Here is a 14,583-nt window from a genome sequence, read left to right on the forward strand (position 1 = left end):
AAAGCTGCCTTGTACGGAAGCGTATTGCATTCACTTGAGAAAAAAAAATCTACTCTGTTTTTCTGAATTAACGACTTAATTATCTCAGAATTCTGAGATAATTTTTCATGAATAAAATTTTTTTGCTCTGTTTTTCTGAATTAACGACTTAATTATCTCAAAATTATGAGATACATTTTTCATGAATAAAAAAAAATCTACTCTGTTTTTCTGAATTAACGACTTAATTATCTCAGAATTATGAGATAATTTTTCATGAATAAAAATTTTTTGCTCTGTTTTTCTGAATTAACGACTTAGTTATCTCAAAATTATGAGATAATTTTTCATGAAAAAAAAATTAATTGTTCTGTTTTTCTGAATTAATGAGATCCCTCAAAATCCTGCCAGGAGCTCTATTTTAGGTGGATTGCATGGAAATAAACATGTCCCGCCTTTCAAGTTTAATCCAGTTTTATTTTACTTTGGGTTTGAGACATTGGGAGATACTGCTGTCTTTAAGCAATGTAAATGGTATTGTTATTAGTGCGTCAACTTTGCGCAGACACCTCAAGACTTTGCGCCTGTTCAGACGAAAAGAACATTCTGATCTGCTTGACGTTGCTGTGTTTCTACAGGATCAGTTGAACCGATATGGTATGCTTCACGGATATAAGATGATGCATCTGAAATGCATTCAGGCTGGCTATGTGGTCACACAAGAGACAATCAGGCAATTGTTGAAAATACTGGATCCCCATGGAGTGCAACTGAGGCGCCGGAATCGTCTTCGGCGACGTTTGTATCATAATCCAGGCCCGAACTTTTTATGGCATGTTGATTCATATGATAAACTCAAACCATATGGGATCTGCATCAATGGTGCAATCGACGGGTTTTCACGAATGGTGATATGGCTACATGCATACTCTACAAGTAGTGATCCCAAGGTCATCGCTGGATACTTTATTGATGCGGCGTTATCAAGGAATGGGACAGCCACCCGAATTCGCTCAGACTTAGGGACAGAGAACTGTTACATGGAACAGATGCAGATGTTCATGAGACATGATCATACGGACGACTTTTCGAGAAATTGCTATTTGTATGGCTCAAGCAATCATAACCAACGGATAGAGCAGTGGTGGGGATTTTTGAGGAAACAGCATGCACAGTTCTGGATCAACCTATTTCAAGATCTAAAAGATTCTGACGACTTCTCCGGTGACTTCATAGACAAAAGTCTAATACAGTTCACATGTCTTGAAATAATAGAGGTACAGTAAGAAATGTGCTTTAGACATGTAAATTGTGATATGTTATTCAGCTATAGATTTTGTCAATACGCCAAATGTTGTGACATGCAGCATAATTATGTCATTTCATAGGTCTAACAACTGTTCCATAACAGAAGCAAATGGGCAATAACCATTATTTAATTAGATTATTAAATTAATTTGTAGATCACAATTTTTTCCTTATTCCCATATAGTTGACTTTTTAAGAGATGGATCTCAGTATAAGTAGTTAGAATTAGCAGCAGCCTGCATCTACAACAATAAAATGATTATCTAATATTAACCCAAAAACATCATAATATAAAACACTGACAAGGAAAATTTACCGCACTATGAGTAGCCTACTTTTATTAATTTCATTCTGGTACTTTTATGAACATTTTGGTGAAAGAAAATTGTTTCTCTGCATTAGTGGGACACAGTATATGAGAGGGATGACTTATCTGACCCTGATCATATAAAACAAATCTTAACATAGAGTTTTATTGTTTTCAAATATAGAATTTAACATGCATGAAACTGTTTGAGAAACGGCTCTACTGTATCATACTGGACCATAAGCATTTATTTTGCCTGCAGGTGGTATTGCAATGGTGTGGACTAATTTTTTTTACTTCCCCACTGTTTTTTTTTTATATTTAGAGAGAACTGCAGGATGTTGTTCACCTTTGGAACACGCACAGAATTCGCCCATCCAGAAATGCTGTGTCTCCATGTGGACGTCCAGTGATGATGTACACCCTACCCCAACTTTTTGGTGCTAGGGAGTACCTTAAAGAGGTATCCCAACAGAAGATACAGGCTTGTAGGGAGGAATGTCGTGAGAGAGGACCATATCCCTGTGATAATACAGTGTTTGACATTTGTTGCCTTGCCATGGTAGAAAACAGTCTTCATCCACCAACCTCTCCAGAGGAAGCCATTGATCTTTACATGTTCTTACGTGCTTACATACGTACCCAAATTTAATAATCACAAGTTGTTCTACTGGATCAAATGACTGAATGTGAGCACCCACTCATAGCCAAAAAAACAACAGAATTGCTGTTTGGACGGAAAAGGATATATACCATGACATTCATTGTAAATGTTTGACAGAAGTACTGTGTTTGCAATCGATAATAAACACCTCTTTCATAATGGACATCTCCCAACTCAGCTCCATATCATCTCTTTTTATTCATCATTATGTAAAAAGTACATCTCATCCACAGAACTGGGAACAATCCTGTACCTGCAAATGAAAGGTATCACATGTTGCCATTGTCAAAAATGGCACATTTGTCCTTATGGTGGAACTATTTCGCATCACCAGATGTGGTCTGACACACTTTGGACTCATTGTAAACAGGGCAACCTACATGATGCTTGGATGGCCTTTAAATCAAACATATTATTGTATCTTGTTATCATGTGTCTCTGGGCTGCACATAAAGCACTTTTTTACACAATTATTTGTCATCATATAAATACATGCTAAACCAGTAAAACATTTTTTCTCCCCAGTGTGATTTACTGTGTATGTAGGAAATAAGCCTATTTGGTAAATTTGGTAATGTAGAGATGACTGTTTAAATATGTTGTCTAAAGAGTACTGGTGAATGCAGGAACTGCAGTGCAGTTGTCAAAACTCGGTAATTCTATTGTGTAGACAAAATTTGTGTGTGTTATCTGCAGTAAAGACCCGATTTGTTTGAAAACAAGAGAGAAACCTGTGCTTTTTATTTGTAAAAAGCAGAACACCTTCTAATGTACAGTGCTGTATGTTAGAACAGATTTCCAAACACTGGCAAAATTTAGAATTAACATGAGCTGACATTACCCCAGGGTCTTTTAAATTGTTAAATTGTCCCAAAAAGTATGCTCCTAAACTGCTAACAGAAATGATGGCTTATATAAAAGTTTTAAAACATTTAAAATATTGGTACATGTATCTAAATAAAAATGCATCAACAAAATGCTCATCAGCCAGTAAACTTGTTTCCACAGTAAGTTTGGTAATGACATTTTGTATAAAACTGAAACTGAAAAACAAAATAAAAAATAAATCACCCTGCACTCATAATGCAATTACTTCCCCTATGTGCTCTGTCTTACATTCACACACTATCTAAAGGTAAACAGATGGCACTGATAAGGCTACTGTATACCTGGGCAAAAGGGAAGAGTGTGTACATGTGAGTGAGTGAGACACTTCTATGCAATGTCCATTGCATAGAAGTTGCTAGACAGTATAGCCTCCATTTCAGCTCGGAGGTCAGGATAGCTGTTGTAAGTTGATGGCAGCTCTAAAGTTGGGCCACAAGTATGTGCAATAGGCCGCCTTGATAAACCTTCCAAAGGGGTGAATATGACTTGAATGTCTTTAACGCAGATGACATCAGACCCTGTCATGAATCTCAACATCTTCCGGAGGCCTATCTCATCCAATCCCCTGATGTACTGATGTAAAAATTGCAAACTTTGGTTCTCTGCTGGAGTAGCTGGAGAGGCCGTGATCAACTTTAAAACCTTCCGGGTTGATGGTTTAAGATTCTCATACATCTTCTGCATATCCAGCACACTGGGGAAGAACTCCCTGAGAGTTGGTCCTGCGACTGCTGCAATGTTATCCAGTGCATATTTTGGTTGCTGGATTATTTGCTTGTGGGCCACTTGGAGAAGCACAGCTTTCAAGTTCTCTTGTGTTGGTACTGTTCTTACTCCCATGCGATCCATAAGATCAAGAAGCTCATCTTTATCATCACCATCAAGGGTGTCTTGCAAAGCAGTGGACAAGAGATCGCGCTCAGACTGACTAAGATACAACATTAGTGAGTCAAACAATAAATCAGGTGAGACAGTGTGTTCACCAAATGTGATTGCTGCTGTAAAGGCTTGAGCCAGCCGAGAAGGAAAATATCCATGTTCCTTTAATCCCTTGACCATTATCCTACCAACAGATTTCCATTCTTCTTCTTGCCATTTTGGGGATAGTGATGGTACTCTCACATCTGCACCCTCTGCTGCACAGTCTAAAAACTCTGTCCAGAAGGCAGCATATACATCCCTGGACACGCCATCAGCATCTGCCCCCATTTCATGAATGAAGCTGTATTTCACAGAGTAGGACATAATCACTTCATCCTTGAATTGGGTAATCAGTTCCTCCAAGAGATTGACTCTGTGGAGTTTCACCGTCACATGCAAAGGTTCATAAGTAGGACTTAAGGGGCCAGCAGGCACTGTGTCAGAATGGACAGGAGTTGAGCTGTAGGTGTTGATGTGTATCTGTGCCTCTTCTATAGGCTCATGTAAGATTGTGTCATCAAGATCTTCTAAAAATGGTCCACCTTGCAAAGGGCCAAAAATGACCTCTGATGTATCACACAAAGATGTAAGATCAACAATCTCTACAGCAGTAGAGACAACATCTTCTACAGTATGTGTCTGCTGTTCACTGTCATGTGTTTTTTGTGTCAGCTGCTCATTATCTTCTGTTGTGTTTTTCTGTCGCTCATTTTGCCTCGCTGCATCTGTATGTTCATCAGTTCCTTCTGTCATCTCTGTGAACACTTCATCTTCATTTGTCTGGTGCTCTGTGAACAAGTAAAATCTTAAAATCCCCAATTTATGTGTCTCATAGAGCTCTCCCACACTAACACCCTCATCAAGGTATGCTTCCTGAAAGTCAACAATATTGTGACTAAACTCTTCCCACTTTCCCTTTCTCGATTTCTCATTGGGGAAAAATAGCTTTTTAGCTTGTGATAGAATCTCTGTTTTTGTGGCTTTCTTGGAAATATCAAGAACTCTGGTTCCTCCACCATTGCGTTTTCTCACTTGTTTCTTGTCGTGTATCCATCCTAGTTCTATTTTCCTTGTCATCTTCACGGCCCTTTTGTTATTTCTCAGATGTATCTTTGTTGGCTGCATAGAATGCTCCTCCTCAAAATCTTGATCTGTGTCTTTATTGCTTGTCAATGTGCCCAACTTTCTTCTAAGTTTTTCAAATAAGGACTGTCTTTTTAGATCATCACCACGCTTTCTCTGTTTTTCCATACAGAAACGCCTTGTAGCAATCCTATCACCATATGCTGGAATGTAAGCAGTCATAGTGGCATCATCTATTTCTCCAACTACCGAGCTGTCAATCTGTAATAAAAACAAAACAATACAGTAAGATATATTGGTTATCTTAAATCTAAGAGATGGCTATTTTTCCATATGAGTGAAAATTAATTTCTTAGCAGTAGCTACAAATCAGCAATTTATTTCTATTTTTCTTCACTTGCTTGTTTCTCTTTTCGCATGGGAATAAAAAGGAGCTAAAATATTAAGTAATTTAACACAAAAACAGCTGTCTAAAAAATGCTTGTAACCATAACAATGAAGTTTGAGTGACATAATGATGCTGAAAATAAAGTGTATTAACAGTGAAAATCCTTGACATCAAAGTTAGGGGACTGATTACTTTCATGTATTCCTCTTTAATTACATAACTATTTGCCTCAATTACAAGAAAAGCACATTGACAGAAGCAGGATGTTGTTCACCTCTGGAACACACACAGAATTCGCCCATCCACAAATGCTGTGTCTCCCTTATATTACTGCTTTTATGTTCTCCATAATATTGCTATTCCATATTGATTCCATACTTCAGCTCCCAACCAAGGCCTGTGCTGGCATCTAAACATTACTCCATCCTTTTAAAACAATATCAAATCACAACATAATGGACAGCAGTAATTGTAAGGGCACGATATTTATTTTGTGCATTTATTTATAATTTCAAACATACAAGTCAGCACTTTGCCTGAATGTATAATGGTGATGCTACTGCACAACTACTGTTACTTGTTTATGTAGGGTAGAGACCAAAATATAGTGTGAATTGACTCCTAAAGATACCTATAAACCTTATTTTACAGGACTAGAATAGGGAAGAAATGAAAACATTGTTGGGAGAGACAGGTGTGCTTGGCATAAAAAAGAAATCAGAAGCACTGGCACTAAATGTGATAGGGTTATGATTACTTGTATAATCTGCAGATTCAGTAAAATGTAAAACAATTAAAATTAATATATCGCAGGAATGAATGTGCTGTCACCTACATGATCTTGCTGCATTTTCTGAATATTTTTCTCAGGAATCCCTCGGCTCTGAAGAAACATCCACAGACCATCATCTTGTGGGAGAGGGGTATTTGAAGACGTAGCCATAGCTGGCCCTGAACAAATGTCGGAAAAAGGCAGCATTTATGTAAATATGTGTTGCACCATAAATATAAACAGATTTAGGACTGTACCCTCAAAAGTATAATTGCTTTAAATATCTCAAAAATGTATTTTGGCCAAGAGTGTGATAACCTTGCTAAAAATTGATGTTTCATGCATCAGCTGTATAGGTAGGCAACTATAGGCCTTTCTTATCACTTCTTATCACTAAGACAACTGTCTTAAGCATTTGAATGTGCCCATCTTAAACAGTAACATTACTCAAAACGTAGAGAAGGCTAGACTCAAGAAGGTCAATAGTGTTGAGACACAGGCTATATGTACTCATTTATCCGTGATCACTGCACAATCTAGTTTCTGAAAAATATATAACTTGTTTCGGAAAGCTTCAAAAAGCTAGCTTTGTTACTAAATTATTAAATGCATCAAGCTTCCGTAGTTTAGAAACATATCAACAAATAAAACAATTACAGGACACATATGCATAGTGACAAACCAAAAGAGAGGGCACAACTAAAGAAACCGAAGCAATGTCAGAATATATTCAACATTATTATTGGTGTAGCACGCTGAACACTATACTAAACGTCCGTGCAAAACTTAATCGGAATAGTATCCCTGCTGGCTTTGAAACTGGCAAAGTTCTGAATGTTTGTTTACTGTTATGTAATGTCGCGACGTCGAACGTGCTGCATGCACTGGGGATTTCTGACGTGACTTTTTCACTCCCCTGACAGCAGCCGAGCTCGCTGTGTTCGAGGACCTCTTGATTTACAGATTAAGCACTAAAGTTACAGCAAATAGCGTGGTTTACTTATCTTAGCCAACAAACTGAAAGAAAAGTGGTTAACATAATGTTCCTCGTAAAAAATCACACGTTATTATCCCCTCGACCTTAAAAGTTAAGGTTCCTTTTGCTGACTAATGGTAAATATTAGCTTAACGTTACATAAGTTAGCCTATCAACTGCAGTTGATGTACGTAACTTAAGTTAACGTAGTTAGTAAAAACTATCCCCGTAACATTATCGTTAACATACGTTTATAAACAGCTATTATAACCTCGTTTTACATGTCGTAACGCGAACAGTTAGCTGACATCATTTGGCATTAACATGTAGCCTAACTATAATAACTTAGCTATTACCTGCACTGAACCCATGTAGGCCTGGCACTGTTGTTGTTGGAGGGTCAGGCTGATTAGCATCAGCAACTGTGGCCTGACGTTACTTCGTGCAGGTGAGAGCTTCTCGCAGGATTTTGAGGGATCTCTAATTCAGAAAAACAGAGCAATTTTTTTTTATTCATGAAAAATTATCTCATAATTTTGAGATAATTAAGTCGTTAATTCAGAAAAACAGAGCAAAAAATTTTTATTCATGAAAAATTATCTCATAATTCTGAGATAATTAAGTCGTTAATTCAGAAAAACAGAGTAGATTTTTTTTTATTCATGAAAAATGTATCTCATAATTTTGAGATAATTAAGTCGTTAATTCAGAAAAACAGAGCAAAAAAATTTTATTCATGAAAAATTATCTCAGAATTCTGAGATAATTAAGTCGTTAATTCAGAAAAACAGAGTAGATTTTTTTTTCTCAAGTGAATGCAATACGCTTCCGTAGCCTTGAGACAATTATTATTGTAAAAATGCTATACAATTAAACTTGAATTGAAATGAATAGAAGAAACAAGAAAATGCAATCAACAGTCCACTTAACAAGCATAATCCTTTACAGCCAACACTCAAAACTCATGATTTTTACAATGAAATAAGATTTTCACAGTGTACACAAATGCTGAGAGAATATATAATGTCATTAATCTCTATCTTTAACAATGAAATGACTGTATGACATCGGTAATGTAATAGTACATGTCTAAACACTGCTCCATCTGTAGCACCCAGTGCATTCAACAAAACTAAAAAAGTGAAGCGAAAGTAACATATGGCTGAGTATGGTGACTCATACTCAGAATTTGTTGTGTGCATGTGTGTGTGTGTGTGGGGGGGGGGGGGGGGGGGGTTTACACACACGCCCCACGCGCTCTATCAGAATATGACTCAATAACAGTTCAAATGCTACTTGTTTTGGCACTTTTAGAGGCGGAGAGTTTAAATCCGTTCGTATTAAAAGCGCTTCCACGCAGGTGAGATCCTCATACAGAAGTGTCATATGAACCTGTTATCTAAAGATAAAGCTGTTTACTGCTTCGTGCTGCACACAAAAAGAGTCTGAGAAACTTTTTGAAAGATCCATTTTTGAATCTGTAAGTTTTTTTTTTTATCTTTTTCTGTTTGTGTTGTTAAATTGTAGTAACACTTGAGTATAAACAGACACACAGTCACTTTACAGCTGTAAAGTCAATGTGGTGTCAGATTATATATCTTTATGTGTGATGATAATTTAAGTATTTTAAGACGCACTCAGTTAACTCATAGATCAGGTATAAGGTGTGTGCGTGTGTGTGTGTGTGTGTGTGTGTGTGTGTGTGTGTGTGTGTGTGTGTGTGTGTGTGTGCATCAGCTATAAGGTGTGTGTGTGTGTGTGTGTGTGTGTGTGTGTGTGTGTGTGTGTGTGTGTGTGTGTGTGTGTGTGTGTGCATCAGCTGTAAGGGGTGTGTGTGTGTGTGTGTGTGTGTATATGTGTTTGTGTGTGTGTCTGTGTGAGTGTGTGTGTGTGTGTGTGTGTGTGTGTGTGTGTGTGTGTGCATCAGCTTTAAGGTGTGTGTGTGTGTGTCTGTGTGAGTGTGTTTGTGAGTGTGTGTGAGTGTATGTGTGTGAGTGTGTGTATGTGTATGTGTCTGTATGTGTGTGTGTGTGTGTGTGTGTGTGTGTGTGTGTGTGTGTGTGTGTGTGTGTGTGTGTGTGTGTGTGTGTGTGTGTGCATCAGCTATAAAGTCTCCTTTTCTTTACATCATGCTGCTCTTGTAGGTAACTCTTATAGGACTTTCTGAAACACCATGAAGTGGCTTTTAATTCCTGGCATCATTGTGATGGGTAAGTGTTACTGTTTATAGTTCTGTATTAAACACTGATGACATATTAAACATTTCTTGACATGATGTTGTGTTTACCCTAGTTGTGTTTTACCATGGAACCTCTAGTGGGATCCAGAATATTGTATGGTGGCGTTTTGGACAAGAGAGATTAAGAATATAAGACAAGAGTAGAGACATGCTGGATTGGATGGGATTCTGTCGGGGTTCTCATTAAACCTATTAAAGACATTCTGTCTAAGTGACTACAAGACCTGCTCAATTTAGAGGTGTACGTGTGTGGTGTTGTATTATTTGCCTGTATGAAATAAGTAAAATAAATAAAAAGGTAAGTATTAAAAAAGTGTTATCATAAAATAATTTGAAATTATATATTATTTAAAAAATACATAAGTCATGTTGGTCCAGTAATCACACTGTAATGTCTTTATGTTCACATCTACATCTAAAGTCTAATCCAATAGTCCACGTCCACAGTAGAACTGCTCTGTTTACTGAAATATATTTTAGTTTCAGGTTTATATTCATTACACAAGGGACCGATGGAATAAAGTTCAAAGTATCACCTAAGCAGCAGTGTGTATGTTTCTTTCAGATAAAGTTCTAATGACTTGTGTGAGATCTTTCTTTAACATTCTCAAAAGTCTGGACTGTTTGTTTCTGGAGCCTGTTGAGTTTTGTGTCTTGGTTCGGTTTATTTAAACATATATGAACACAGCAATCGTGCTCAGATCTGCACTGAATCAATCAGGCTTAGACGACCTGAACAATGTACTGAACGAGGATTGTTTTCCAAAAGAAACAGCTTTACATGATGGATTTATGGTGTGTCACTTATTCAAAATATCTTTTTTGATTTATTCTCTGATCTGTTAGTTTACCCGCTGATGCCACAGTGCCAATCCTTCATCGTCAGAGAATCGATGGTGAATGAAGCTCTGACCCTCCCGTGTAACTACTCAGGATATTGTCCAGCGGTTCAGTGGAGCCGCTTCATTCCTGACAAAGTTGTCGTTGTTCACAGCTGGATTTGTTCAAAACAATTTTTTCAGAAAAGATTTACACTACCAGGAGATACAAGCAGAGGAGATTTCTCCCTGATGATCAGTTCAGTAGCCTACAATGATGCAGGCTCTTACATGTGCAGCTGTAATGAAAAATCAGTGACTGAAGTAAAGCTGAAAGTTATCAGTAAGTGCTCTTGCTGTCATCAGCAGAACATTCTGTCATTCTTAACATGTCTGTAGTAAAGTCTACATTAAATGCCAAACTGTAATAACCTGATTTGTTTTTGTTTATCCGGAAGTTCCGACAGTTGTAAAGGCTTTCGAGGGGAAGAACGTCACTCTCCCGTGTTACGGAGACACTCGACAAGTCGTTAAAGATGTAAAGTGGAAGAAAGATGGACACGAGGTTCTGCTGTACACTCCTGCAAACAGATGGATGACTAAACAAAACAGATTCACGATGTCAGTAGAAGGCTTTCTAGACGGTGATCTCTCTCTTCACATCAGTCCAGTTCACGTGTCTGATACAGGATTATATCAGTGTCTCATCCACGATGAATCTCAGGACGGAGAACCACGAGCTGTGTTACTGAAGGTAGAAGGTAAATAGATCTCTTATTCTAATGATACTTACAGACCTCATGAACTGAAAGTTAAAGCTTTAATTTCCTGTGAGCTGAGTGAACATTCTAGTGTAGAGTCTATTTGTAAATTCAGTCCCACTTTGTACTGTTTTTATACTGATGTACTGTAGTCAGTCTCCATCCATGTCAGGTAGTGTGTTAACATCCAAACAACACAAAAATGGCTCTTATTGTTGAAGTTCTACAGTTCCTCAGTCTACAGCTTTGAAAGTGTCTTAATATATAATCAAATAATATATTTTTTTTCCAGGGCAACAACAATTCACAACCACCAACAGCGCTCCAGTTTCAGGAGGGTTTGCACTGCTAGGATTGTTCATCTCTGTAGGGATCAACATTTACATTACATGAGATTACCTGATCATTTTTATTACATGAGAAAATTCAGAGACCAGATTTAATCTAAGACTGCAGGATCTTTAGCTTTCCTGTACATCACTGTTCTGTTGTCCTGTATGTTCTTTTTATTCTGTGTGTTTATTGTCCTGTTCTCATCTCACACTGTATGCAATCTTATGTACTGTTACATGTTACACCATGGTACTGGAGTCATTTTTGTTCTATAATGTACAAGCTATATAGCTGTGATGTGTGAAGGGACTCATGGCTGGTGAGGCACTGACTCTTTTAAAGTCAGATTTACAAATATATGAGTTCAACTGAGTATCTTAAATTCACCATTCAGGTGGCTGCTTGCACATTGATTAATAGTTATTTAATGTCTCCTGTTTTAACTTGAAAAGTCATATTAAATGAAGAGGAAACACAACAGTATTTAAACGTCTACACAATGACTTAATTAACATTTACTTGTATTCAAGTTCTTCTGAAAAAGGTTTTGAAATGCTGGAGCCACCACAAGTGTTTTATTTCCTTTGTTTTAAACCATATTTAACCCTTGTGTTGTCCTCCTATACAAATTAGGAGCGCTAATTTCACGCTAATCAACTTGACCTTGTCTTTTTTGACTGCTTATAAAAAATGAACTATATATGATAGCTTTTTTTTTTTAACTTTTAACTTTTTACTTTTAACTTGTTTCCAACATATTAACATATATTTTGAAAAAAAAAAGTCATATTTGGTATAATAAACCTCATTATTATGCAAAAATGCCTCATTTTTTAGTAAAAAAAAAAAAAAAGAAAGAAAATTTTAATTATTTTCACTATAGAGTCACAATAGTTGATGCACAATTACAGGCTGGTATATTTCGAGAGCAGGGGATTGTTTTGAAACCATTTTACCATGTTAAACCTTATAAAATTATGCCATGTTTTGAGTAAAATAAGCTGAAATTATTAAATATTATTTTGGATAACGACTGACTGATGAATGTCAAACATTACTCAGCATATCTCTAGGCCAAAGCTGACTGATGCAACTAAATGTATAAATAAGAGAGGGGAAACAAATATGATTTACAAAACACATGGATTTTATTTTTTAACTTCTTTATAGAAATATGAATATGTGTGTGCACGCATGCATGTGTGTGTGTGTGTGTGTGTGTGTGTGTGTGTGTGTGTGTGTGTGTGTGTGTGTGTGTGTGTGTGTGTGTGTGTGTGTGTGTGTGTGTGTGAAATGTTTAAAAATACATAGCCTTTGTTTTGTCTAGAGGCCAACTGAAATTCAATGTCTAATGCTTTGAACTGTGTGTGTGTGTGTGTGTGTGTGTGTGTGTGTGTGTGTGTGTGTGTGTGTGTGTGTGTGTGTGTGTGTGTGTGTGTGTGTGTGTGTGTGTGTGTGTGAAGCTTCTTGGTCGATCAGATTTTGCCCCCAGCTGGACAAATGCATCTGACAAGTGTGAAATATTTACAAATGAGTAGCTTTTTTTTTCTGGAGGCATAATGAATTGCAATGCCCAATGCTTGTGTGTGTGTGTGTGTGTGTGTGTGTGTGTGTGTGTGTGTGTGTGTGTGTGTGTGTGTGTGTGTGTGTGTGTGTGTGTGTGTGTGTTTGTGTGTGTGTGTGTGTGTGTGTAGAGCATCATTTCGGTAGATCATATTTTGCTCTCTGCCAGGCGAAGGCATATCAAAATTGTGAAATATTTACAAATGTTTGTCTTTTTTTTTCTGGAGGCCTAATGAAATGCAATGGGCAATTTGTGTATGCATGTGTGTGTTTGGGGGGGGGGGTGAGTGGGTGTTTTGGGTGCGTGTATTAGTGAACATTTTACGTGTGCATTTTTGTGTCTGTATGTACTGTATGTTTATTGCCCTGAAAAGGGCAAAAGTGTGACCTATTGCCCCACTAAATGTGGCCGAATCAAAATGACCCAAGAGGATCACGAACGCGTAGTATATACTGTTCTGAACACATAGTTCAACGAAAATAGACTAAATTAATTTTGCTTGCAAAGTTCATAATTTGGAACAATCCTGGTAAATTTCAGGCAAATATGTGGAAGAAAACCAAAGTTATAACACATTAAATTCTTACATTTGTTTAAAAGTCATATTATTTAAATTTAAATAATTTGAATGTGTATTTTAATGATAATGAAAATTAAGTGATGGTTTTATTTTGTGTTTTTCACTTTGATTTTTTCTTTTCATTTTGCCTTGATTCTTGAAAATTATTATTAAAGAATTAATGTTTTAAAACTTTAAGTTAAACCGGTGTCGAGCTGTTTTAATGCATTTTTTAGATGTATTATGGTGCCCGAACCCGTTAATATTATTTTATTGCTTTTGTATTAGTTGTTTGAAAAGTAAAAAAAAAAAAAAAAAAAGGTCGGTCTTACGGCAAACAAGAATATTTGGCCTCAGTGGTGTTCGTTTCGCAAACTTTGACCATACACTTTTTGACAAACAATGCATGGGAAATACAAAACTTAGGAATAAAATTATTTTTGAGCCATTTCCTTTTAACAGCGCGCACACGCGCACACACACACACACACACACACACACACACACACACACACACACACACACACACACACACACACACACACACACACACACACCTTATACCTGATCTATGAGTTAACTGAGTGCGTCTTAAAATACTTAAATTATCATAACACATAAAGATATGTTATCTGACACCACATTGACTTTACAGCTGTAAATACGAACGGATTTAAATTCTGCCACTTCCGATGTGTGGCAAACTCAATTTGAGTGGGCGAATGTGAACAAGTCAATGAGTCAACAAGTGTAAAGGCAATGTGGTTTCAGATAACAATGTGTGGCAAACTCAAGTTGAGTGAATGTGAACATTCGCCCACTCAAATTGAGTTTGCCACACATCGGAAAAGGTAAGTATTAAAAAAAAGTGTTTTCATAAAATAATTTAAAATTATATATTATTTAAAAAATACATAAGTCCTGTTGGTCCAGTAATCACACTGTAATGTCTTTATGTTCACATCTACATCTAAAGTCTAACCCAATAGTCCACGTCCACAGTAGAACTGCTCTGTTTACTGA

General features: G+C 36.9%; 3 protein-coding genes across 3 annotated transcripts; 2 read left to right on the forward strand and 1 right to left on the reverse strand.

Annotated features, from left to right (window-relative positions):
* Nucleotides 1–364: 364 nt before the first annotated feature.
* LOC125145318 lies at nt 365–2,448 on the forward strand. The gene is made up of 2 exons (XM_047817262.1): nt 365–1,256; nt 1,920–2,448. Exons 1-2 carry the CDS (start codon nt 414–416, stop codon nt 2,244–2,246), a joined length of 1,170 nt encoding a protein of 389 aa, XP_047673218.1. The 5' UTR covers nt 365–413; the 3' UTR covers nt 2,247–2,448.
* A 534-nt stretch (nt 2,449–2,982) lies between these two features.
* Nucleotides 2,983–7,858, reverse strand: LOC125145317. Its single transcript, XM_047817259.1, has 3 exons — nt 7,643–7,858; nt 6,374–6,489; nt 2,983–5,411 (listed from the first exon to the last, which is right to left on the reverse strand). Exons 2-3 carry the CDS (start codon nt 6,479–6,481, stop codon nt 3,474–3,476), a joined length of 2,046 nt encoding a protein of 681 aa, XP_047673215.1. The 5' UTR covers nt 6,482–6,489; nt 7,643–7,858; the 3' UTR covers nt 2,983–3,473.
* A 758-nt stretch (nt 7,859–8,616) lies between these two features.
* On the forward strand, nt 8,617–12,115 carry LOC125145321 (CD226 antigen-like). The gene is made up of 5 exons (XM_047817289.1): nt 8,617–8,766; nt 9,431–9,496; nt 10,372–10,686; nt 10,802–11,104; nt 11,397–12,115. The coding sequence occupies exons 2-5, from the start codon at nt 9,460–9,462 to the stop codon at nt 11,495–11,497; spliced, it is 756 nt and encodes a 251-aa protein (XP_047673245.1). The 5' UTR covers nt 8,617–8,766; nt 9,431–9,459; the 3' UTR covers nt 11,498–12,115.
* Nucleotides 12,116–14,583: the final 2,468 nt, after the last annotated feature.

Source organism: Tachysurus fulvidraco, chromosome 8, assembly GCF_022655615.1.
Source record: "Tachysurus fulvidraco isolate hzauxx_2018 chromosome 8, HZAU_PFXX_2.0, whole genome shotgun sequence".
Taxonomy (NCBI): Eukaryota; Metazoa; Chordata; class Actinopteri; order Siluriformes; family Bagridae; genus Tachysurus; species Tachysurus fulvidraco.